Source organism: Bos taurus, chromosome 14, assembly GCF_002263795.3.
Source record: "Bos taurus isolate L1 Dominette 01449 registration number 42190680 breed Hereford chromosome 14, ARS-UCD2.0, whole genome shotgun sequence".
Classification (NCBI taxonomy): domain Eukaryota; kingdom Metazoa; phylum Chordata; class Mammalia; order Artiodactyla; family Bovidae; genus Bos; species Bos taurus.
This window is the reverse complement of record NC_037341.1, coordinates 1,405,009-1,430,638: the sequence shown is the minus strand read 5'-3', so window position 1 is coordinate 1,430,638 and position 25,630 is coordinate 1,405,009. Positions and strand designations below refer to the sequence as shown.

General features: G+C 52.7%; 1 protein-coding gene and 2 long non-coding RNA genes across 4 annotated transcripts in view; 2 read left to right on the top strand and 1 right to left on the bottom strand.

Moving 5' to 3' along the window:
- LOC132342168 (uncharacterized) overlaps nt 1–6,325 on the bottom strand; it is a 54,896-nt gene extending 48,571 nt beyond the window's left edge. Inside the window, exon 1 of the long non-coding RNA XR_009490418.1 lies at nt 4,913–6,325. This is a non-coding gene — a long non-coding RNA (uncharacterized lncRNA). The remainder of the gene's footprint in view (nt 1–4,912) is intronic.
- On the top strand, nt 4,283–7,987 carry LY6E (lymphocyte antigen 6 family member E). Its single transcript, NM_001046070.1, has 4 exons — nt 4,283–4,353; nt 6,506–6,674; nt 6,950–7,069; nt 7,154–7,987. Exons 2-4 carry the CDS (start codon nt 6,623–6,625, stop codon nt 7,372–7,374), a joined length of 393 nt encoding a protein of 130 aa, NP_001039535.1. The 5' UTR covers nt 4,283–4,353; nt 6,506–6,622; the 3' UTR covers nt 7,375–7,987.
- Nucleotides 7,988–12,690: 4,703 nt separating this feature from the next.
- Nucleotides 12,691–20,550, top strand: LOC104973964 (uncharacterized). 2 transcript variants are annotated; one of them, XR_009490416.1, is made up of 2 exons: nt 12,691–16,199; nt 19,024–20,550. It is a non-coding gene; the product is annotated as an uncharacterized lncRNA (long non-coding RNA). The 2 variants fall into 2 exon arrangements; XR_009490417.1 differs by having other exon boundaries at nt 12,691–18,810.
- The last annotated feature ends 5,080 nt before the right edge of the window (nt 20,551–25,630 follow it).

The following is a 25,630-nucleotide window of genomic DNA, read 5'->3' as shown; positions in this document are numbered from 1 at the left end:
AAGGTCTTAATGACCCAGATAACCATGATGATGTGGTCACTCGTTAGAGCCAGACATACTGGAGTGGGAAGTCAAGTGGGCCTTAGGAACCATTACTACAAACAAAGCTAGTGGAAGTAATGGAATTCCAACTGAGCTATTTAAAATCCTAAAAGATGATGCTGTGGAAGTGCTGCACTTAATATGCCAGCGAATTTGGAAAACTCAACAGAGGCCACAGGACTGGAAAAGGTCAGTTTTCATTCCAATCCCAAAGAAGGGTAATGCCAAAGAATGTTCAAACTACGAAACAATTGCACTCATTTCACACGCTAGCAAGATAATGCTCAAAATCCTTCAAGCTAGGCTTCAGCAGTACCTGAACTGAGAAATTCCAGATATACAAGCTGGATTTAGAAAAGGCAGAAGAACCAGATATCAAATTGGCAACATCCACTGGATCATAGAAAAAGCAAGAAAATTACAGAAAAATATTTACTTCTGCTTCACTGACTGTGCTAAAGCCTGTGATTGTGTGGATGACAACAAACTGTGGGAAATTCTTCAAGAGATGGGAATACCAGACCACCTTACCTACCTCCTGAGAAACGTGTATGCAGGTCAAGAAGCAACAATCAGAACCAAACATGGAACAATGGACTGGTTCAAAATTGGGAAAAGAGTACATCATGGCACATAAGCAGAGTACATATTGTCACCCTGCTTATTTAATTCCTATGCAGATTATATCATGCAAAATGCTGGGCTGGATGAATCACAAGCTGGAATCAAAACTTCCAGGAGAAATATCAACAACCTTAGATAGGCAGATAACACCACCCAAAGGGTAGAAAGTGAAGAAGAACTAAAGAACCTCTTGAGGAGGGTGAAAAAGGAGAATGAAAAAGCTGGCTTAAAACTGAACATTAGAAAACTAGGATCATGGCATCCAGTCCCATCATTTCATGGTAAACTTTGTTGCTCAGTCACTCAGTCGTGTTTGACTCTTTGCAACCCCATGGACTGCAGCATGTCAGGCTTCATTCACCTTCACCATCTCACAGAACCTGCTCAAACTCATGTCCACTGAGTCTGTGATGCCATCCAACCATCTCATCCTCTGTCATCCGTTTCTCCTCCTGCCTTCAATCTTTCCCAGGATTAGGGTCTTTTCTAATGAGTCGGCTCTTCGAACCAGGTGGCCCAAGTACTGGAGCTTCAGCTTCAGCGTCAGTCCTTCCAATGAAAATTCAGGACTGATTTCTTTTAGAATTGACTAGTTTGATCTCTTTGCAGTCCAAAGGACTCTCAAGAGTCTTCTCCAACACCACAGTTCAAAAGCATCAATTCTTCAGTGCTCAGACTTCTTTATGGTCCAATTCTCACATCCATACATGACTACTAGAAAAACCAGAGCTTTGACTAGACGTACCTTTGTCAGCAAACAATGTCTCTGCTTATTAATACGCTGTCTAGGTTTGTCATAGCTTTTTTTCTAAGGAGCAAGTTCTTTTAATTTCATGGCTGCAGTCACCATCTGGCAAATAGAAGGGGGGGAAAATGGAAAACACTGGCAGATTTTATTTTCTTGGACTCCAAAATCACTGTGGACAGTGACTGCAGCCATGAAATTAAAAGACGCTTGTTCCTTGCAGGGAAAACTATGACAAACAGACACCATATTAAAAAGCAGAGACATCCACTTTGCCGACAAAGGTCTGTATAGTCAAAGCTATGGTTTTCCCAGTAGTCATGCACAGATGTGAGAGCTGGACCATAAAGAAGGCTGAGCACCTAGAACTGATGGTTTCAAGCTGAGACGCTGAAGAAGACTCTTGAGAGTCCCTTGGGCTGAAAGGAGATCAAACCAGTCAATTCTACAGGAAATCAACCCTGAATATTCATTGGAAGGACTGATACTGAAGCTGAAGCTCTAGTACTTTGGCCACCTGATGCGAAGAGCCAACTCATTGGAAAAGACCCTGATGCTGGGAAAGATTGAAGGCAGGAGGAGAAGGGGATGACAAAGGATGAGATGGTTGGATGGCATTACCGACTGAATGGACGTGAGTCTGAGCAAACTCCGGGAGACAGTGAAGGACAGGAAAGTCTGGCATACTGCAGTCCATGGGGTCACAGAGTCAGACACACCTAGCAACTGAACAATAACAACTACATACATAGAAAAGAGCTAAATTCCTTAACTTGGAATATCTGCTTTTCTTTAATTAAAAATAATCTTTTGAAGTTCAGACTACCTGCCCTTTGTTGCAAATTTCTATATAACATGGCACACACCCCTCGCCACCTTGGTGGAGTTCTCTCAGGGTTACTTGAGATGCAGACACCCAGGCTTCCTGCCAAATAAAACAGAATTCTCAACTTTCAGGTTGTGAATATCCTGTAAGTCCACAGGAGGGAGGGGAGAGGGGAAGCAGAGAGAAAGGCGGATGTATTCTCAGAATGTCTAGACGCAGAAGCAGGAAACACACACCCGGCCACTCCAGCAGGTGTCAGGTGGGCAAGCAGCAAGTCCCCAGAGCAAGAGGTTGAAAGAGGGAGCCTGAGTCACCCCCACCCACCCTCCCAGGGGTGGATGAGCCTTTAGGAAAGCCCCCTGGCATAAGTTTGGTTGATGAGCCTGGCTATACCAAGCCTATGGATACCGGGCCTGGATATAGACCCAGAACTGCCATGGGTTCAAGGGCATGGCCTTCTGAGTGCAGCAGGCTAATTAGGCCACCCCACCCCCACCCTATCAGACAAGTCCGACTGGAGTGTAGGCTGAAACCAAGCATCAAGCTCAAGGGAACCAGCTGGCCTCTTGGCCTCAGTTTTCAGGTTATGTTGAGTGTGGCCAGAGCTGGTGCAGTCCCTGCTCCCCAGACCTGAGGCCCAGAAGGAAACTAACCAAGAGCCACGGCCTACAGCATGTCCCTGGGCCCCAGCACTGTGTAGTTCCCAAGGATGGCATCACACCTGAACTGTGACATCTCAGGACACACAGCGCCTCACCTTCAGCGTCTAAGGAAAAAGCCCCAGAAGCCTCTCCAAGTTGATCCGTCCCACTCTCCTGTCACCTGGACATCACAGAAGACCACAGAAGAAGCGGATCCCCGGCAGAACTCTGCACACACAGCCCACTCACCAGACAATCACATACACTCACATCCACGCATAATCACATGGTGCCCAGGGTACCCCGGCCCTGCCCAGAGGACTGGGCCGCTCTTACAGGGTCCCTCTTCCCACCCTGCCCCATCCTGACCACCCTGCCATCCTGCCTCAGCCCCTCCCTCTTGCCATCTCTCTCCGCGGATGTATGGTTAAGAAGACACTTCTCCTGTGCCCTACCCCCACCCCCCAACCCCGTCACCACAAACGTCACCCAGAAAGGGTGCAAGGAAAAAAAAAAAAAAACAAAACAGCTCCAACAGGAAATGTGCTGCGAAAGTAAGAAGTATGACTCCTGGGGAGGCTCCACCTGGCAGCCCCAGTGCAGGCAGGCAGGCGGTTCGGGTCTCCATCCCCACCAGGGACAAGCAGGAGCAGGGCGGGGGCAACGGCAGAAGCTGGCCTGGCTCACAGGCCCGGGAGGCGTCAGGCCAGGCCAGAGCCGCACACCGGGGATGCTCCATGAACGGTTGTTGAAGGAAAGGCAGTTAATGGCACCGGAGACAGAACACCAGAAAGCCAGTGACGCCAAACCCAGGAGAGCCCGCTTCACTAAGGATGGCCGGGGGCCTCTGGGCTCCGCTGGGAGGGTCAGGTTTGGCTGGCTTTGGGACCCAACCCACCCCAGCCGGCTGCAGCGGAGCACCCAGGAGGCTCATGAGTCCTCCCGGGCGGAGGGTTTAGACGCCGGTGCGGCCGGGATCTCCAGCCGGTCCGCACTGTGGTGCACAACCACCGCCCCGAAACCCCCTCCTCCACCCCTGGATCCTCATCCTGTCACCTCCCCCCACCATGGGACGGCTGACGGCCGGCGCGGGGAAGGCCTCCTATCAGCCTCCTGGCCGCCCGCACCCGACTCTGAAAAAGGGGTTCTGGGCACCGCCGCCTCGGCCTCCTTGGCCGCCTCCCCTCCCCCGTGTTCCACCGGAAAAGTGTCGGGCCACCTGTGGGCCTCCCCCACCCCTGCCCGGGCTGCCGGGAGTGCGCGCAACGCCCCCGCCCCCTCCCCGGGGGACCAGACTGAACCGCGGCGGCTGGCGCTGCGCTGGGGAGCGGGGCCGGCGGGCGGGGCCTGGGCCGCAAGCCGCGCCTCTCGCGCTCGAGCGCCGCCTCTCCGGCCGGGACTGAGGGCTGCTGCGGGCTCCCGCTCCTGGGCAGTTTGGGCTGCGCCGCCAGGCCGGGGACCTGCGTCCGCTGGCGGTAAGTTAGGGCCCGGCCGACCCCGGCGGGCGTAGGCGCGGGTATGGGGCCCTCCCCGGCGCGGAGGGGGAGCGGGCGAGTGGGGCGCTGGGCAGGCGGGAGGAACCTGCGGGAGGGAGGCTGGGGGTCGGGGTTGCGAGCAGCCCGGCCCCAGGGCTCGCCTGCCCGCCTGGCCTCCCCGCTCCCCGGCCCTCCCCAATATTTCCGATGGACGAAGGCGGGAGAGCACGGAGACTGCAGCGGGCGCCCTCCGGGGCTGGGTAGTCCAGGGTTGCGCAGGCGCCGGGGGCCCATCGCCCAACTCTAGGTTCCCCCACGACCCCTCACGTGGAAACTGGGGAGAGTCAGCCTTCCAGACTTGAGAGAGCTGGGATCTTGGCGGCTGGCAGGAAGGAGAGAGTTAATAGCCCCGGAGGGTGACCACGGGACGGGAGCCTGCCACTGGAAGAGGTGAAAGCACCTTGCTTGGCATAAATTATGCAAGCACTGGAGATGCCTAGGAGCCCACTCCCTGCGCTGGGCCGCCCTTCCTTCCCTGGGGCCCAGGACCAGCTCCTACCTCTCTTGCCGGCTCAGAGTGCCAGGCTTCGCCAGAGGTCAGCCCGGTCCGTGCGCCTGGCAGAGAAGTGCACAGTCCGCGATTGGCCGAACCCCACCCCCCCCAAACCCACTGGCTCCTCTCAGGGCTCCCTTCCGCTTGACCCCACTAGTGTGGATGCGTTAGTGTCCAATGCCTGGACTCAGCCTGCTTGCGGGGAGGAGGAACCTGGCAGCAGTCAGTGATGATGCTGGCCGTGCCAGCCGGGGCCGGCGGCTGTGGGCACCAGAACTTCCTTCAGGACCGCTCGGAGCTCCTCCGGCGGGATTCTCACTTTATGGAGGAGGAGACCGAGACTCCTTCCTCCCTGAACTGCCTGCATCCGGGCACAGGCCCCAGGGGGGCTTGGCGCTGTTCTTGGACATCTGCGGCTCCTTCTCTGTGCCCCAGGACGTCAGGCCTTGCCCAGAGCTGGGCATGAGAGACCTGAAGCCCATTCTCCGGGTCTTCGCCAGCCCCTCCCAAAATCTGTCTTCTCCTTGGCATTCTCCTTCCTCCCAGTGCCTAGGAACTAGTGCCCTCCCCCACCCACAGCTCTCCCCTGCAGAAAGCACCAGACTGCTCCTCCCACACCATGCCTGAAACAGAAGTCCAGAACCCCAGCTGGTCGCATTCTGAGAGCTTTCTCCACCCCCTGCTAAGGATCTTTGCCCAAAGGAGTGTTCTGGCCAGCCCCCAGGGGCTCACCCCCGTCCGCCTGAGCCTGGGCCTATTCCCACTGGGGTGACTGGTGGCACACTGCTGGGTCCCCCTGAGCCCCCCTCCAGCCACCAAGAGCAGCAGATGCTTCTGGGGTCCTTGTCTTCAGTGCTGCCCCTGGACAAATGGGAGAGCCCTGAACAGGCTCCCCCAGCACAGAACTCGAGAAATTGATAAGAGACCAGACGAAAATTCCAAACAAGCCTTTATAGGTGCTGAAACTGCAGCACAAGGAAGCAAAAGCAAGAAGCAGGTACCCTCACCCACTCCTGGAGAGGAGCTGCTTCCGTCCTGAAATGGAGAGACAACAGGGGCGGGTCTGTGGAGGGAAGCTGGAGGTGTAGTTTAGGTGGTCGGTCCCACTGCTCAGTGGTGCTGTGGGGGGGTCCTGAGCACCGCCCTGCTTGTTCTCCCAGCACCTCAAAAATGTAGTTTGTTTGTGACTTCTTGTATCCTTTTGCCCAAGGTGTGCATAGGCATTGTTATTTTTAGTCACTTACAGTTTCTTTGTATTGTGTTGCTCACTGGGACGTTTGTCCAGGTGCAAGCATTCTGGTAGAGGATCCCAGGTCCTAGCCTGTCTCACCCACGCTGCCAGGTCCACAGGCAGGGCCCACTCCCTTGGCCTGCCTTTCTGGGAGATTCTGAAAACCCTAATGAGTTCCCTTATCTGACCTCTAGCCCTCCTCCCCCAGCAACAAGTGCCACAGACTTGGGGAAGGGTCTCAGCCAGGAGTCTGCGCTGAGTGAGAGGTGGGTTCAGAATGGAGCAGAAAGACCATCTGCACTCTGGCCTTGTTTCTGGCACCTCCCACCCCCCCATCTACAAAGTGGGGTTGCCAACTGTTCCCCCAGGACCAACAGCTCGGACCCCATTGGGAGAAGCAAGGCCCGCCCCCCAGCACGCCATCTCATTGGAACAAGGCTGACTGCAGCTTCCTGAGAGCCCAGCCAGACGCCTGTCCCTCCAGAATGAAGGTCTTTCTGCCGTTGCTGCTGGCTGCCCTCCTGGGCGTGGAGCGAGGTGAGGTGCCCCGGGCCCCGGGCCTCCAAGCTGGCCGTGGCCGTGTCACTGGTGCCACTCACTGCCTCCCCTGCCCCGACACTTGGACATTGCTGGAACCCCTCCAGGGCCGGGGTCTGGTGTCCTCGTCCTTCCAGGTCTCCAGCCTGGGCCCCACGTACCACAGGGGCCCCATCAGTGCCTGCGCAAGAGGGGGTGTCCTCAAGCCTCTGGGTCGGGGCCGGGAGGGGGCACCGGAGGACTCCCCGGCATGAGACTGCATCCCTCCCCTGCAGCCCACTCCCTGGTGTGCTTCACCTGCCAGAATGTGCAAAGCAACTGGTATTGCCTGAAGCCGACCATCTGCTCCAACACCGACAGTTACTGTGTGACGGTCTCTGCATCCGCTGGCCTCAGTGAGTGTGGGTGCTGGGTGGCCAGGCTCACCCCCAAGCCCCCCGACCCCTCCTCCACTCACAGTCTCGTTTCTGGTGGCACAGAGAACGTGGTGGACTTGGGCTACTCCCTGTACAAGTTCTGCTCCCCGATCTGCGGCTCCACAAGCCTCAACTTCGGCGTGGCGTCCATGGATACGTCCTGCTGCCAGAGCTTCCTGTGCAACATCAGCGCGGCGGGCCGCGGGCCTCGGGCCAGCACCCTGGTGCTGGGCCTGGGGCTCCTGCTCAGCCTGCTGGTGGCTCTGCTGCGGTTTGGACCCTGACTGCCCAGCCCCGGCTCCCAAAACTCAGGAAGGAAGGAAAGCCCAGACCCAAGAGGATCTCAAAGCCGCCGCCTCTGACTCCTCACCCTGCTAGTCCCACCTTCTCAGCCCTGGGTCCCCACAGGCAGGCCTGGCCCCCTGTACCCACACCTGTCAGCTCCCCCTACCTCCAGGTCAGCCTTGCCACGGGGACCTGGGAACGGAGCCTGAGGATTCGGGAGTCAGAACCGAGTCCCAGGGACATGCTGAGAGGGGGCTCCTAATCCCAGGCCCTCCCTGCCCCCAAGTGCAGAAGATGTGCCGTGTAGACAGGTGTGTGGTCCATGTGCCCAGCTGGGCGTGTGTGAGTGTGTTTGGGGGAGGGGTGGGGGTCAGAAGCGTGTCTGGAGCCCCAAGCACCAGCACAGAGCCCCAGTCCCTGGTATCTCTGCACATGTCCTTGTATTTCACTCACTTAGAGGGTGGCCTTTGGGGAGACGGCTTCCCCTGTTCCCAGGTCTAGGCTACTGACCCAGGAATCTGTTCCTGCCCCAGATCCCACAGCTGCCCACCCCCTCCCTCCACCCCACACTCCTGCTGCTTCGCTGCCTCAAATAAACATGTTTCCACCTTTTCTGGCTCTGCTGTGGCCCTCAGCCTGAGACCACCCCTCCCGTCGGGGTCCTAGTGAGGGGGGCAGCAGAGCTCCAGAGCCTCAGGTGTAGAGGGATCTGACGGTTCCCTGTGATGGGGCCCCACCCTGAAGCCCACTTGGAGGCCCTGGGGGAGCCGGGTCACCCAAGTTCACAGCTAGCTGCCCTCAGCTGGGTGGGATCATTTGATCCTCAGGACAGGACTGGAGTGGACAGGGAGACTGGGGCAGGGCAAGGGAGGTGGTAGCCCAGTTCTAGGTAGGAGGCAGGACCCTGCAAAGGGAGGGATGGGATTGGAAGGGAGGAGACAGCCCCGCACTTTCTGGGACTTGGGCAGGGCTATCTGGGCCAGTCGGGCTGCAAAGGACACACAGCATGGACGGGTGGGGGGAGGCACACAGGAGCTGAGTAAGGGGGAGCAAGGCCCCTGTCCCAAGGGCGTGTGGGAGGGACTCCCCTGCAGAAGGGTTGAGGTGCTGCTCCCTGGGCGGCAGCCCTCCCTGCTCATGCCTACTCCCCGGCAAGCCCCACTGTGGTCTTCGGCCAGCCTTGGACCTCCAGGGTCTGCAGTGGGGCCTGAGTTCTAAGCCAAGGGGATTCTTTGATTAGGCTGGTGGCCCAGGAGCAGTGGATCCAGGACTGCAGGGTGGCGGGAGTGAGCGCAGCAGAGCTTGGCCTGGGCCGGCCAGAAGCTCCTATGTGCTTGGGTCCAAAGTCCAAGGACCACTGTGCAGCAGGGCAGGGCAGTGGTCACTGCAGGGCTCGGATTCTGGCCCATGTCCTGGGCCCTGGTCACAGGGGCAGGTGAGCAGCTCAGCACAGACGGGCCCTATGACGCCCACGAGGGCAGTGTCCTCGTTGCCACCAAGGAAGACTCCAGCCAACACTTGAGGTTGAGCACCAAGGCGATGATAGAGCTCCAGGGAAGGGCAGGAGGAGTCTGCCCTGAGAAATCGGGGTGGTCCAGCAGGATGGGGAGGGGAAGGAGATCCAGGCCCAGCCTATGTATTGTGGAAGGATCTAGAAGCACATTACAGCAGTCTGGTCGAGACTGGGGTGATAAAAATATTGAGATTCATTTAGGGGTCAGACCAGCATTAAAAACCAAAACAAGAAACAAAGGAGAAAAAATCAGAGTGTCCTCCAGGAATGCTGGTTACCCCTGGAGTCCTGAGTCCTAAAAGCAGAAAGCTCAAGGACTTCCCTGGTGGTTCAGTGGTGGAGACTGCACATGACTGCAAGGGGCATGGGTTTGATCCTTGGTTGGGGAACCAAGATTTCACATGCTACGCGGTGCGGCCAAAAAAAAAGCAAAACCAGAATACTGCTCCCCACGAGTCCAGTTCCACAAGGATTAAATTGCAGCCCATTGCAGCCATCCAGTGGGGAGAACAGGAAGAAGCCTTCTGTGTTTTGGACGTGCGCCCCTAGATAGCTGAGATGTGGGTCTAAAGAAAAATTTCAATGACCCCCAATTCTTGCATCTTCCCATACATCAGTTCAGTTCAGTCGCTCAGTAGTGTCCGAGTCTTTGCGACCCCATGAATCACAGCACACAAGGCCTGCCTGTCCATCACCAACTCCTGGAGTTCACCCAGACTCACGTCCATCAAGTCAGTGATGCCATCCAGCCATCTTATCCTCTGTCGTCCCCTTCTCCTCCTGCCCCCAATCCCTCCCAGCATCAGAGTCTTCCAATGAGTCAACTCTTCACATGAGGTGGCCAAAGTACTGGAGTTTCAGCTTTAGCATCATTCCTTCCAAAGAAATCCCAGGGCTGATCTCCTTCAGAATGGACTGGTTGGATCTCCTTGCAGTCCAAGGGACTCTCAAGAGTCTTCTCCAACACCACAGTTCAAAAGCATCAATTCTTCGGGCTCAGCCTTCTTCACAGTCCAACTCTCACATCCATACATGACCACTGGAAAAACCATAGCCTTGGCTAGACGGACCTTTGTTGGCAAAGTAATGTCTCTGTTTTTGAATACGCTATCTAGGTTGGTCATAACTTTCCTTCCAAGGAGTAAGCGTCTTTTAATTTCATGGCTGCAGTCACCATCTGCAGTGATTTTGGAGCCCAAAAAAATAAAGTCTGACACTGTTTCCACTGTTTCCCCATCTATTTCCCATGAAGTGATGGGACCGGATGCCATGATCTTCGTTTTCTGAATGTTGAGCTTTAAGCCAACTTTTTCACTCTCCACTTTCACTTTCATCAAGAGGCTTTTTAGTTCCTCTTTACTTTCTGCCATAAGGGTAGTGTCATCTGCATACCTGAGGTTATTGATATTTCTCCCGGCAATCTTGATTCCAGCTTGTGCTACTTCCCATACATAGAAAGCACTAAAATCATTAACATGAGATGTCTGTCTTTTGTGGTTAGCTGTAAGCTACCTGGTGCGAAGAGCCGACTCGTTGGGGAGGCCCCTAATGCTGGGAAAGATTGAGGGCAGGAAAAGGGGATGACAGAGGACGAGATGGTTGGATGGCATCACCGACTCATTGGATGAGCTCCGGGAGATAGTGAAGGACGGGTGTGAGGGTCACAGGCAGGAAGTCCGGGGGCCTGGAGGAAATAGGCCCCAAGTGTCAGACATTTTCATCTCTCTCTTAAGCAGCAGGAGGAAACAAACCACAAGTGTCAATTTTTCCCTTCTCTGTACAAAATTAAAAGGGGGTTTATTTTTAAATTCTGTGTTGCCATGATGATACCTGGTTCCAACTGAACTGAACTTTTCTCAAACCTTGAGCTAACCAATGCTTTTTCTTATGGAAATGTTTTCCTTAAGCTATGTTAAGCTATGTTAATAAACTATGTATTTACCCTAGACTCTCTTCGAATCAGTTCCACCTAAGACTCAGAACCAATAATGACTCAACAAACCAGTATGTTTTACTCATACAAATGTTCTCCTAATCTATGTTAATGAAACCATATATTTGTATGGAAATCTGCCTTTCTTCAAGATTCGTATCAATCGTTTAATGGCCCGGGATGACTCACCTGGTGGCAATGTTATCTCAATGCACGTTGTGGGTGAGGGGCCTGGTGCCACTCTCCGAGTTTTGAGACATTTCCTTTCTCTAATTAGCAGCCTGCTAGTAGGTATACGTAAAAGGCAATGGCAGCCCACTCCACTGTGCTTGCCTGGAGCATCCGATGGACAGAGGAGCCTGGCGGTCTACAGTCCGTGGGTTGCAAACAGTCAGACACGACTGAGTGACTGAACAACAACACTTGACTACCTGTATTTACCAATCAAAAAAATTCATGTAGATCCTACTTCTCCTCTACCTTTTCAGAACATTTCCTCAGAGCTACTGAGAGGCCATCTCCCAGGATAGAGTCCTCAGCAAAGTCCCAGAAAAAGACTGAAACTGTGTAAGCAGGTAGGTTAGGGAGTCCCTGGAGAAAGAGTCAGGAATGGCTTTCCTGACATAAGAAAAGCCATTTTGTGATCTAAGCCTGGCCACAGCGCTTGTCCTTGAACATGGTCAGTAATCAGTGATCTTCAGGGGACAAAGGGATGCTGGGACAGAGGAAAAGCAGGCAAACAAGAGTGCAGTGATAATACACATACAAATACAGGGTCCTGGTTCCTCCTCGGGGGAAATACATGATAATATGTCTTTGAGTTCTGTAGGGCTTCCCAGGTCCCACTAGTGGTAAACAACCCACTTGCCAATGCAGGAGATGTAAGAGATTCAGGTTCTATCCTTGGGTTAGGAAGATCCCCTGGAGAAGGGTATGGCAACCCACTCCTGCATTCTTGCCTGGAGAATCCCATGGGCAGAGGAGTCTAGTGGGCTACAGTCCACAGGGTCCCAAAGAGTCCGACACGACTGAGCGACTAACACTTTCACTTTGGGCTATATCATCCTTTTAAAGCTTGTGCCCTGCCCACTTCCCTCCTGTTTTGAGACCAGCAAGGCTGGGCAGTGGTGGTGACAGGGACAGAGTGAAGAAATGAAGCAGGTGATTAAATAGTTACTCCCACTAAGGGGTCATAAGTAAAGGAAAAAGTATGGGAGACCTCTGTAAGTTAATGATCACTCAAGAAAGCAGGCTTGCTTAGCAAAAAACCACACAACAGAAACACAAGGCATGTCCCCAAACAATGGTGAAATGAGACTCACATCCTGTTAAATCGACTTTAAAACAATGCGCAACGTGAGAGTTTCAAGTGAAGTTTTATTTGGGGCAAAATGAGGACTGCACCCCAGGAGACAGCACCTCAGAGAGCTCTGAGAGACTGCTCCAAAGAGGCAGGTGGGGAAAGATCAATATATATGTGATTTTGGTGAAAGGGAGTTCCTGCAATCAAGCACATATTTTTGCAGGTTTCGCTAGTCATGAGAAGCAGATGTCACCATAAGGGAATTTAGTGCTTTTCCAGATATGAGGAGATGCAAGAATTGGGTTGATAATATCAGCTCCTGAAAACATCTTACTGAAGAAGTGCCAATTTCCCGAGGGTACAGAATGCCTCATTCTTGATCTCCAATGTAAACTCCTTCAGGGAGTGCTGGAGGTCAGCAGCCGCAGCAGCACATGCTTCAATCCTTGGAGACGGCAAGTGCCAATTTGTAGTTGACAGTGACCGCCTTTTTGGCCTTTTTGCACATTTCCATAGCACCAGGACAATCCCAGTTCAACGATGTAGAAACAAGAAGACTTCCCTGCCAGATGTGGAGGAGGAGCTGATGAGGAAAGTTTGACATCTACTCAAGAATGAGTAAGAAGATGGTCTTTTTTCCCTTCCCAACTTCTTCTACATTATAAACAATGTAGCCCACCCAGCTCTGATGGCAGTGCCCCGCCCAGTGGCCCACACTAACAAGCCTTTGCCCTTCCTGTCCCTCTGCCTCCCGCTGGATTCTTTCTGCACTGAAGACCCCACACTCGACTGAGTCCTGAAACACAGGCCAGGCCAGAGGAAGATGCCCAGCTGGACGTGACCATCACAGTCAGGGGACACCGGGAGCCCAGGGGCAGACGGCAGTGGAAGGACAGCTGTGTAACCAATGCTCTATTCCCACGCATGCTAACCTCAGCTTTCATCTCTGTGCAGACTATTTTGCAGGTGATAATAGTCTGTTATTACTCTACCCACAACTACACAGCGAGATGAAAAGCAGGGCTCAGAGCCTCGAAGCCTCCTGGTGACTGTGACCCTTGGAGACCTCCTGGGAGCAGCTGACGGTTCTCTAGATTCCTGCTGCCCCTCCCCTGTGTTGGGGGAGGCTAGGTAGCCCAGACTCTGCAGGAGCAGAGGGAGGCTGCGTGGGGCTGGGCGGGGCAGGGGCGGGAGGAGGAGCACAGGGCTTTGAGTTTCCATTTCCCACAGCCCGAGAGAGGGCAGGTGGGAAGGGGAGGGGCAAGGGAGCCCCAGGAGCGGAAGGGGAGGGGAGGGGAAAGGGGGGCATCTCTCGTGCTCTGCTCAGGACTCTCTCTCCGCCACCCCACCCCCACCGGCATCTGCCCAGGCGCAGCGCTGTCCAGTCCAGGCACACTCTGGTCGGGTGTCCAGATTCCCCAGTCTCAGCGCCCAGGAACCCGTGTGATGCCTGCGTTTCCCTGCGGCCAAACTCAGCTCCGTCCGGTCCGGCCCCGCCCCCTCGCCTGCCCCTCCCAGGGAGTCCTGAACCCGCTGGCCCAGGGAGGCGGACAGTCCTGCCCAGCATCTGGCTTCCTCCCATTATGCCTGTTTGGTGCCCACGGCCCAAGCCAGGGAGGACTCGGCGCCCCCTCCTCCCCAATCTTAGCATCACCTGCATTGCCTTGCTGCTGCTCACCTGTGACTTCCAAGGGCCCAACCCACTGGCTAGGGCCTCTCACTCGCGGGCTGTCTCATGACCCTGGATGTCCAGCAGCTATGGCTGGACCTGCCTTTGCTCTGCCCTAGCTTTCAGAGTTCCTCTGGTCCCTGCCTGGCTCCCCTCGGTCTGGTGCAGGCAGGGTGGGACACACCAGACCGTCCCCTGGGCTGGTGACTGAGCCACAGCATAGTGGGACTCCCCTCTCTGAGCCCCGACCACGGGCACTTTCTAGGACCCCTGAACAAAAAGGAAATAACCTCAGCAGAAAAGACCCTGATGCTTGGAAGGACTGAAGGCAGGAGGAGAAGGAGACGACAGAGGATGAGATGGTTGGATGGCATCACCAACTCAGTGCACATGAGCTCGAGCCGGCTCCAGGAGTTGGTGATGGACAAGGAAGCCTGCGGTGCTGCAGTCCATGGGGTCTCAAAGAGTCGCACACGACTGAGGGACTGAACAACAAGAAACCTGAGCAGAGGGTGCACTGTGGGAGGACAGCCCCCTGGAGAAACCTGTGACAGTCCTGGGGAGGAACGCATTTAAGGTCTGGGTGCCAAGTGCGGATGAGGGGTGCGCTAGGTATGGGAGCTGCTGGGACATGGGTTAGCCCGAAGGTCCATCGAAGTAATGTCGCTGCTTTTTAATATGCTGTCTAGGTTGGCCATAGTGAAGGAGGAAACAGACAGATCTGGACTCCATCTTAGGCCAGGCTGCGAACATTAGGCTACACGCATGGTCACCCTCCCAATGGACTCTGAACTTTGTGCCCGGTGTCTATAGAAATGGCATGCCAGGGACTCGCCTGGTGGTCCGGGGGCTAGGCGTCTGGGCTTCCAGTGCAGGCGGCACAGGTTTGATCCCAGGTCCGGGAGCTAAGATCCCACATGTTGCGCAGTGTGGCCAATAAATAAATAAAATTTTAAAAAAGAAAAAAAGAAATGGCATACCAATGGAAAACCAGACCCCCGGATAAAAGAGCCTCAGGACTTGTACTTGGACTCTCTGTTGCCTAAAAATATCCTAATTATCTCTGTAACAGAACAAAGTGGTAAATTCCATTATGTTTATTGGGATATGACCACAGGCCTATTGGTAAATGTCCACTCTTTATCTAGTCTTGTGACACATGAATCATGGGTTAACTTTGATCGTATCTCTCTTTAACCTTGTCCAGACTAGTTTCAAGGAATTTGGGGAGGTGGGTTTGGGCACGTACACTTAGGGTATATAAGATTTTCACAAAAACTGGTCGGGGTCCTTGGCTAAGAGGAGATTCTGCCTTGGGCCCGCTGGTGTGATAAACTGCACTCCACCATTTGCATTGTCCTTCTGAGTGAGTTTGTTTCCCGGAACGCATGGCTACAACATTTGGTGCATTGGCCGGGAAACTCCTCACTTTGAGGAGACAAGTCCCATTTGAGACTATTCTGAGGCCTTGCAGCTTGAATCTTCTAGAGGGGGGAAGACGCCTCGCCCTTCTGGAAGGATTCTGGATCTCAACGGCCGGACCTTTCACGTTAGCAGGTAGTGGATGGCAGCAGGGAAACTGAGCACTCAGGTGAGGAGGAACCCACCCGGCAGGGTGGAAGAGGGGGCCTGATCACCCCCCTGGGAGGGACTAGAAGGAGCACGGACCCACAGGGACCTGGAATAGGCAGAGGGCGATTGCTTGGTACACAGGGCCACGAGTGTGCTAGGGCTTAGGAAGGGAATTTGCAAAGGTAATTTAGGAGGTGTGTCCACGCCATCTCAGGGAAAATTATTACCAGCGATAGCCAGGGGATTTTTAGAATAGGAAACTTTTCCTTGTATGCTCATATTCTGCCCTCCCGCAGGACGTGTCCCGTCTGCTGTGAAATTCTTGACCCCCTCGGAATTCTCAGGCTAGAAGGAGGGGGATACATAAGTGAGCATGAATTGGCTTTTCCGGAGACGGCCTGGGACATGGGATATTTAACCCATCTATGTTTTCATCCGCACCTGATCAAGACCACCAAGGCAGAACGGACTTTAAGGGAGAAATAGTCGTGGACCACATGGTGTTCTGGTTCGGCCTTGCTGACTGGCAGGTGAAGACACGCCGATCCCCCTTCTCCCTCTGGGATCTGGCAGGATTTGGACAAGGATGACCTGCCTCTCCCCCGTACTGGACGCACCCACGGGCCCTGTGCTCCACCAGGACCGGAGGCCACCTTAATGCCCAATCCAGGGCCAGGTGAAGTTCCTGCAGCAGCCGCGGCTCCTCCGCCAGCTCTCCTAGAGGTCGTAGAGCCTCCACCTCGGCGGACTCCGATCCTGGTGGCAGAAGCCTCTGATCAACACTTCCAGGATCCGGCTCCAGCCGAGCCGCCCAAGTTATACCCTCCTCTCCCGGTGAGTACTGACAGGCAGGGGAGGGAGACCTTGGAATTAAGCAGAGCCTGCGCTCTGCCAGAGAGCCAGAGGGAACAAAAGAGAACACACAAGAGATTTGCAATGCTAGCTGCTGCTCTGGGAAAGTCAATCTCGGGCCCTCTGGAAAACCTCCTCTGCCCCAGGGACAGGACAGTCCTTCAACCGGTCCCAACGGAGGCCCTGGGCCCCGTTACAGCCAAACCAGTGTGCCTGGTGCTGAGGTTTTGCCCACTGGAAGAATGAATGCCCTAAGGCAAGGAAGGAAGCTCCCGCAGCTGTGGGGCTTGCTGACTTGGAAAGTAAATAGGGCTGCCGTCCCCGAGAGCCCATGGTAACCTTGAAAGTGGGGGACCAAAACATTGACTTCATGGTGGATACAGGAGCAGAACTGTCGGTAGTAACAAAACCCGTGGCACCACTGTCCGCAAAGACTACTGCTGTAACTGGGGTATCGGGAGAAGAGATGATTAAATCGGTTTGCCAGCCCAGAAAATGTCATATGGCGGGGGCGGGAGGGGCACCAAGTGATTCATGAATTCCTCTACATTCCTGGGTGCCCAGTACGCCTGTTGGGAAGAGACTTGCTCTCCAAACTAGGAGCACAAGTGACTTTCTCCCCTGAGGAGAGGCCCACCTTCCGGATGAACACTGTGACTTATTTGCTCTCTCAGTACCACCCCAAGATGAGTGGAGGTTGCATGAGCTTCCAAGGGAAGAACTGGGTGGGCCGGAAGAGCATGATAGAGAACTAACTCAATTATTCCTTGAGGTCTGGGCGGAAGACACCCCCCCCCTCCCCCGAGGCTGGCTAAACATCAAGCCCCAGTGAAAGTAGAACTCAAACTAGGCACCATCCCGGTTAGAAAGCGCCAGTACCCGCTACCGATAGAGGCCTGGGCCAGCATACTACCCCACATCAATAGATTGAAACAAGTGGGCATTCTAGTAGAGTGCCAGTCAGCTTGGAATACTCCGATCCTGCCAGTCAGAAAGGAAGGAGGACAGGACTATAGGCCTGTACAGGATCTCAGGCGAGTCAACCAGGCTACTGTGACTTTACACCCCACTGTTCCAAACCCCTACACCTTACTTAGCCTCCTCCCACCAAGGACTAAAGTTTATACTCGCCTAGACCTCAAGGACGCCTTCTTCTGCTTACACCTTGCCCCAGCCCATCTTTGCCTTTGAATGGGAAGATCCAGTCGGGGGCACCAAACAATAGCTCACCTGGACTCCCCCACAAGGGTTTAAGAACTCCCCAGCCATCTTTGGGGAAGCCTTGGCTTCTGACCTGAACTCATTCCATCCAAAAGAGTATGGATCTTGGCTCCTACAATACGTGGATGACCTGCTGCTGGCTGCCAAGACCAAGGAAAAATGTTGGGAAGGGACAAAAACACTGCTCCAGCTGCTGATGGAAGCAGGTTGCTGCTGCTGCTAAGTCACTTCAGTTGTATCCGACTCTGTGCGACCCCATAGACAGCAGCCCACCAGGCTCACCCGTCCTTGGGATTCTCCAGGTAATAACACTGGAGTGGGTTACTGGGTGTCAAAGAAGAAGGCACAGATCTACAAGGAGGAGGTAAGGTATCTGGGGTTTGTTTTAAAGAAGAACACAAGGGTCCAGACCCTAGTTGGGTCCTGTATACTGATGGCACTAGCCTGATAAAACAAGGACAGTGGCTGTCAGGTTAGCCAAAGCAGAAGGGGCCATCCAGACTGAAAAGGGATGGTAGGAATTGCCAAGTGGCAAATTATTGGTCCCGGAGGAGCTGGCACACACTCTGGTAAGCCAAACACACCAAGCGACCCACCTAGGCCATGCCGCCTGCCTACAGGTCAATGCTGCCTCTCGGCACAGACAAAAACCTCCGGGTATTCAGCTGAAAGGCACGCTGCCCTTTGAACACCTGGGAGTGGACTTCACCGAAATGAAACCTCACCGACACTACCATTGCCTGCTGGTTGTGGTATGTACATTTTTGGGATGGGTAGGAGCTTTTCGTATTTGGACTGAAAGGACATCAGAAGTAGCCCAGTGCCTGCTTAGCGAAATAGTTCCCAGATTTGGATTTCCTACCAGTATTGGATCAGACAATGGCCTGGCTTTTGTAGCTGACTCCATGGGGTCACTGAGGGTCGGACATGACTGAGCGACTTCACTTTCACTTTTCATTTTCATGCATTGGAGAAGGAAATGGCAACCCACTCCAGTGTTCTTGCCTGGAGAATCCCAGGGTCGGGGGAGCCTGGTGGACTGCCATCTATGGGGTCGCACAGAGTCGGACACGACTGAAGCGACTTAGCAGCAGCAGCAGCAGTAGTACAAGTAAACAAAAGTTTAAACGTAAAATGGAAACTGCACATTGCATATAGGCCCAGAGTTCTGAGACGGTGGAATGAACCAACCGGACACTTAAAGAGACTCTCCAAGTGGATCATAGAAACTGATTGCTCCTGGGTGGACTTGCTTCCAAGGGCTCTGCTCAGACTCAGGATGACCCCACGGTCCCAAGGCTATTCTCCATACGAAACTGTGAATGGGAGGCCCCCTCCCATAATAAAAGAGGTGTCAACAAATTTGCCTCAGGTAAGGGGGGATAGGATTTCACAGAAGACGGAAGTGGTTAAGGTAATAAATTGGGTAACTAAGTTTGTACAAGAAAGGGTGCTGTTCCCCCTTGGGGAACAGATTCATGAGATTAGTGGCTTGATGACCAAGTATGGGTCAAAGATTGGAAACATGATTTACTAGCCCCTTGGTGAAAGGGCCTTTATGTTATTCTAACTACCCCTACTGCAGTTAAAGTTGCAGGTATTGCCCCGTGGATCCATCACACGAGGCTGAAGAGAACATACCACGCAGACCCAAAAACGCTGAGTGGACTGCACAGAGGGACCCCGCTGACCCTCGAAAGACGAAGACCATCCTTAATAAGAAGGAAAAAAAAGATCCTGGATGAGCCCCTTCAGGATGAAGCCACACAATCAACTCCTGCTGCTTGGCCTCATCAACGAGCACATTCCTACGCCAACTTCCACAATACCTCCACTGTTGTGTGGGGTTATGCCTCTGTCTGTGATGGATGGACTTCCCTGGTGGCTGTCACCGCTCCGCCAAGGAGATTTTAAACCACTCTGCTCTTCTCTGGGACACAATCATAACCTCTCCTTGCTCTCTGGGTGTAAGCCAGACCTACAGTCAATAGACTCGGGTCATAGGGTTACATTTGATATAAATGCCAGTGTAACAAAAGCCTAACCTACAACAACCCCTGGTAAATCTACCTTATTTACATGCTAGGTGGACAAGATCTGTGTTTCAATGGTATGAGTATATTGCTGCCTTATTCATACCCTCTATTAGGACAACAGATATTATGATTAAAGTAGAGGCCTTGACTAATTTCACAAAACAGGCCCTCCTAGATAGAACAAAAGCCATCCAAGCCTTAAATGAAGAGCAAATCCAAATAAGAAAAGCAGTAATTCAAAATAGAATGGCTTTGGACATACTCACAGCTCCTCAAGGAGGGACCTAGGCTATAATTAAGGTTGAATGTTGTGTATGCATTCCTGACTTATCTGACAATGTATCAACTGCTTTAGATGACATGAAAAACCAGGTAAAAGCAATGTCAAATGAAAACATTCCTTTCTGGACTTCGGTCCTATCTTGGGTGAAGGGCGATTGGTGGAAAACTATATTTACCATTGTTATAGTTGCCTTGATAGTTCTGCTTTGTGGATCCTGGATTTTACAATGTATTCAATATATCCTTATGAATGATGCTCATAATATGAGTTAAGAGCATCAAGAGAGGGGAATGAAGAAGGAAGCAGACATAGCTGGACTCCATCTTAGGCCAGGCTGTGAACATTAGGCTACACGCATGGTCACCCTCTCAATGGACTCTGAACTTTGTGCCCGGTGTCTATAGAAATGGTATACCAATGGAAAACCAGACCCCCGGATAAAAGAGCCTCAGGACTTGTACTTGGACTCTCCATTGTCTAAAAGAATATGCTAATTATCTCTATATCAGAACAAAGTGGTAAATTCCATTATGTTAATTGGGATATGACCACAGGCCTATTGATAATTGTCCACTGTTAACTACCTAGGCTTTAGGCAAATGAATCACGGGTTAACATTGATTGTATCTTTCTTTTCCTTTGTTCAGACTAGTTTCAGGGAATTTGGAGAGGTAGGTTTGGGCACGTACACTTAGGGTATATAAGGTTTTCACAAAAAACTGGTCGGGGTCCTTGGCTAAGAGGAGACTGCCTTGGACCCACCGGTGTAATAAACTGCACTCCACTACCTGCATTGTCCTTCTGAGTGAGTTTGTTTCCCGGAACGCATAGCTACAGCCAGCATCTTCTAATTTCATGGCTGCAGTCACCATCTGCAGTGAATTTGGAGCCTGAGAAAATAATGTCTGTCACTATTTCCATTGTTTCCCCATCTATGTGCTGTGAAGTGATGGGGCTGTCGTGCGAGTATATGCTCCTCGGTTCTGTCTTGTCACAACAAAGATTTGGAGTGATGGACATTAAAGCTCTCCTCTGCATGTCATAGCTCTCAGGTCTTAGACAGACCGTGTTATAGCTCTCAGGTCTTGAATGGACCGTGTTATAGCTCTTAGACAAATCAGTGTTACAGCTCAGTGTTACAGCTCTATTTTATTTAGATAATAGCAGGAAAATCCATCTTCGAGGCGTGAGGGCATGTCGACCTAGAGATGCAAACAGAAGAGCACCCCAGAGCGCGGGGGCGGCATGGGGGGTGGTGGTGGAAAGCTTTGGCTCCTCTTTCTCTCCCCCGGGCCTGTCCTATGTAAATTGGGCCAGCCAGGAGTGTTTGTTTTACCTGAGGTCCTCACTCCAGTCCTCGGACCTTCCTTTGTTCTATTTTCTCGGGCTTTTCTCTTCCTTATCTTTTAGCCACCACCATTCTGGACTCTTTTTCCCTATTCTAACTGGTTCCAATTGGAGAAGGCAATGGCACCCACTTCAGTACTTTTGCCTGGAAAATCCCATGGACGGAGGAGCCTGGTAGGCTGCAGTCCATGGGATCGCTAGAGTCGGACACGACTGAGCGACTTCACTTTCACTTTTCACTTTCATGCACTGGAGGAGGAAATGGCAACCCACTCCAGTGTTCTTGCCTGGAGAATCCCAGGGACGGGGGAGCCTGGTGGGCTGCCGTCTATGGAGTCGCACAGAGTCGGACATGACTGAAATGACTTAGCAGCAACTGGTTCCAAATAGGAAAAGGAGTACGTCAAGGCTGTATATTATCACCCTGCTTATTTAACTTATATGCAGAGTACATTATGAGAAACGCTGGGCTGGAAGAAGCACAAGCTGGAATCAAGATTGCTGGGAGAAATATCAATAACCTCAGATATGCAGATGACTCTGTTGCAGGAAGGCAGACCCCTTCCAGGGCCTGAAACTGGGCTCTTGTCTAACACTCGGAAATGAATTGTCCAAGGAGACACATCTGCTGACAAAGCAAGAGATTTTATTGGGAAAGGGCACCCGGGTGGAGAGCAGTAGGGTAAGGGAACCCAGGAGAACTGCTCTGACGCGTGGCTCGCAGTCTCGGGTTTTATGGTGATGGGATTAGTTTCCGGGTGGTCTTTGGCCAATCATTCTAATTCAGAGTCTTTCCTGGTGGCGCACGCATCGCTCAGCCAAGATGGATGCTAGTGAAAGGGATTCTGGGAAATGGACGGACACGCGGTGTCTCCTTCTGACCTTTCCCGAACTCTTCCGGTTGGTGGTAGCTTATTAGTTCTGTATTCCTTATCAGGATCTCTTGTCCTAAAACAACTCATGCAAATGGTTACTATGGCGCCTGGCCAGGGTGGGCAGTTTCAATCAGTGTGCTTCCGCTAACAACACCACCCTTATGGCAGAAAGTGAAGAGGAACTAAAAAGCTTCTTGATGAAACTGAAAGAGGAGAGTGGAAAAAGTTGGCTTAAACTCAGCATTCATAAAACTAAGATCATGGCATCTGGTCCCATCACTTCATGGGAAATAGATGGGGAAACAGTGGAAACAGTGTCAGAATTTATTTTGGGGGGCTCCAAAATCACTGCAGATGGTGACTGCAGCCATGAAATTAAAAGACGCTTACTCCTTGGAAGGAAAGTTATGACCAACCTAGATAGCATATTCAAAAGCAGAGACATTACTTTGCCAACAAAGGTCTGTCTAGTCAAGGCTATGGTTTTTCCAGTGGTCATGTATGGATGTGAGAGTTGGACTGTGAAGAAGGCTGAGCCGGAAGAATTGATGCTTTTGAACTGTGGTGTTGGAGAAGACTCTTGAGAGTCCCTTGGACTGCAAGGAGATCCAACCAGTCCATTCTGAAGGAGATCAGCCCTGGGATTTCTTTGTAAGGAATGATGCTGAAGCTGAAATTCCAGTACTTTGGCCACCTCATGCGAAGAGTTGACTCATTGGAAGACTCTGATGCTGGGAGGGATTGGGGCAGGAGGAGAAGAGGACGACAGAGGATGAGATGGCTGGATGGCATCACTGACTCGATGGATATGAGTCTGAGTGAACTCCGGGAGTTGGTGATGGACAGGGAGGCCTGGCGTGCTGCGATTCATGGGGTCGCAAAGAGTCAGACACAACTGAGCGACTGAACTGAACTACCTAACAGGACCGGATGCCTTGATCTTCCTTTATTTGAATGTTGGGTTTTAAGCCGGCTTTTTCACTCTTCTCTTTCACTTTCATTAAGAGGCTCTTTAGTTCCCCCTCACTTTCTGCTTTAAGGGTGGTGTCATCGGCATATCTGAGGTTATTGACATTTCTCCTGGCAATCTGGATTCTGTTGCTGAAAGTGAAGTGAAAGTGAGAGTGAAGTCACTCAATCGTGTCCGGCTGTTTGCGACCCATGGACTGTAGCCCACCAAGCTCCTACGTCTATGGGATTCTCCAGGCAAGAAAACTGGAGTGGGTTGCCATTCTGACTCCACGTTGGAAACTGTTTCTTTGACTTGATTTTGTTGCTTTTGTTATTATAATGATACTTAATGGCTTGCCTGGAGGACCCTGACCCCCTGCCCAACTGTAAACTGAAGAACCTTTGTTCAGCTTGAGAAGGAAATGGCAACCCACCCCAGTATTCTTGCCTGGAGAATCCCAGGGACAGCGGAGTCTGGTGGGCTGCCGTCTATGGGGTCGCACAGAGTCAGACACGACTGAAGCGACTTAGCAGCAGCAGCAGCAGCAGGAGAGAGAATCTGACCCTGCTCATCTGTGAATAACAGAGATTAACACACCCCTTCCAAAGGCAGGCCATTGCCTTGGAGCTCTTTCACAGGGCTGAAGACCCTTTCCCTTTACTTCCCCACTGCCTCTCCCTCTCTGCTCTGCCTTTTGACTTTACTTCATTATTGCGTCTTTCCCTCTGATCTATAAAAGAACCTGGCATCCAGACCCCAATAATGTGGTTATCTTGAGGTGCTAGCCTGCCATTTTTCCTGTCAGCTGGCTTTCCGAGTAAAGTCGTTTTCCTTGCCTCAACACCTCGGATTCATTGGCCTGTTGTGCAGTGAGCAGAGGGAGCTTGGACCTGGTAACACTTCTAATAGCTGGCTTCCTCCTGAGGGCTGGAGGGGTCGTCCCCCCAGGACCACCCCCTTTGCCTGTCCCTCAACCCTCAGGTCCTCTGCTGACAGCCCCCCCCCCCCCCCCGCCACCTCGGGCCCACATAGGGAGCCGAAGAAGCCACTGGGGACACAGGTGGCCAGAGGAGCAGGCACTTGAGCCTGGGATTGGCTCTCCCTGGGAAAATGGCCCTGAGCTCTGCCAGCCCCCAGGCCCGGTTTTCATTTGGGGCCCCCTCCCCACCACCCCCTAACACACACACACACACACACACACACACTAGGTCCCAGGGTCAGGACTTGGAACGTGGATAGCCCCCCAGGCCTGGGCTGGGGGTGGGCAGGAGAGGGGCTCAGAGGCTGGAAGTGAAACCTATATATGGTGGTGTTGGGGCCCGTGTGAGGAAAGCAGGAGAGACTGCATCTTGAAGCCTGTCATCCATCTTAAAGACAGGATGTGACCTGGGCCTGAACCCTGCCCAAGAGTGAGGACACCGTTGCTAGTGAAAACCAGGTCTCCTGGAGGCCTCCCTCCCTACACGTGACAAAGGGAGACTAGTGGAGGCCAGGCTGCCTGTTAGGTTAACCGCGGAGACACCCCCTGATGTATAGTCATTGTCCCCCCTTTAACCTTCATCGTTTGTTCTCCCAGCACCTACTTGCTGTAAAACTCAATCACACGCAACAAAGAGGTTGCTAACATGTAACCAGTCACATAGTGGGGGGTATGAAACGGGGCCTCTCAGAAACATCAGGATCCTTGTTGGGAACTGATCCCCGTTGGACCTGCTGGCGTAGTAAACTGTACTCCACTGCCCTGAGTGTCCTCCGAGGCGTGTTTTGTGGCTCTGGATTCCACAACAGTGTCATTTCAGGGGGACTCCGAAGAGCTCCAGTACCACAGTCTCTTATGTCTCAGTAAAGAGATTCAGTGAGAGTAAAGTGGTAGATACGTGATTTACTAGAATAGGACATTTGTGAGGCTTACAAGGAGGCAGGCAAGAAATGCCATACCCCAAGAACTTAGTGGGCTACAGTTTTATAACCAAAGGGAAAGTGGGGTGGGGGAGAAAATCTTCTTTCTTTTGAGTAGACTTCCTGCTTCTATCATCAGCTCCTCCTCCAGCTTGAGCAGGGGAGTTTTCTTGCCCCTGTGGTCAAGCTAGGTCCATGAATTCTTGTTTTTTATGTGTTCAGAGACCATGTCCTGGGATCATAACGTACTGAGCTCACTGGGCTGGACGTGGGTCTCATGCTGCCATTGTTTTATCGTATGGGGGCAGGTCTCGTCCTTCTGTGGCATGGTTTTGTTGTTAAGCAAACCTGCTTGGTTTTGCGGTTAAGCAAACCTACTTTCTCGAGTAATCATTAACCTATAGGGGTCTGCCATATTTTTCTGGGCTTCCCTCATATCTCAGACAGTGAAGAATCTGCCTGCAATGCAGGGGACCCCAGTTCGATTCTTGGGTCAGGAAGATCCCCTGGAGAAGGAAATAGCAACCCACTCTAGTCTTCTTGCCTGGAGAACCCCATGGACAGAGGAGGCTTGTGAGCTACAGTCCATGGGGTCACAAGAGTTGGACACGACTTAGTAACTAAACCACCACCACATTTTTCTACTTACAATCCCCTAGTGGGATTAACTATTTAATCACCTATTTTGTCCTTACCAGTAGGGTGGGTCTCGGCGGCTCTCATCCTACTGAACCCAGAGAGGGTCTGACCCCTCCTCTCATTAATCCCTGGAGTGGGGTAGGAGGAAGGAGGCAGCTCTT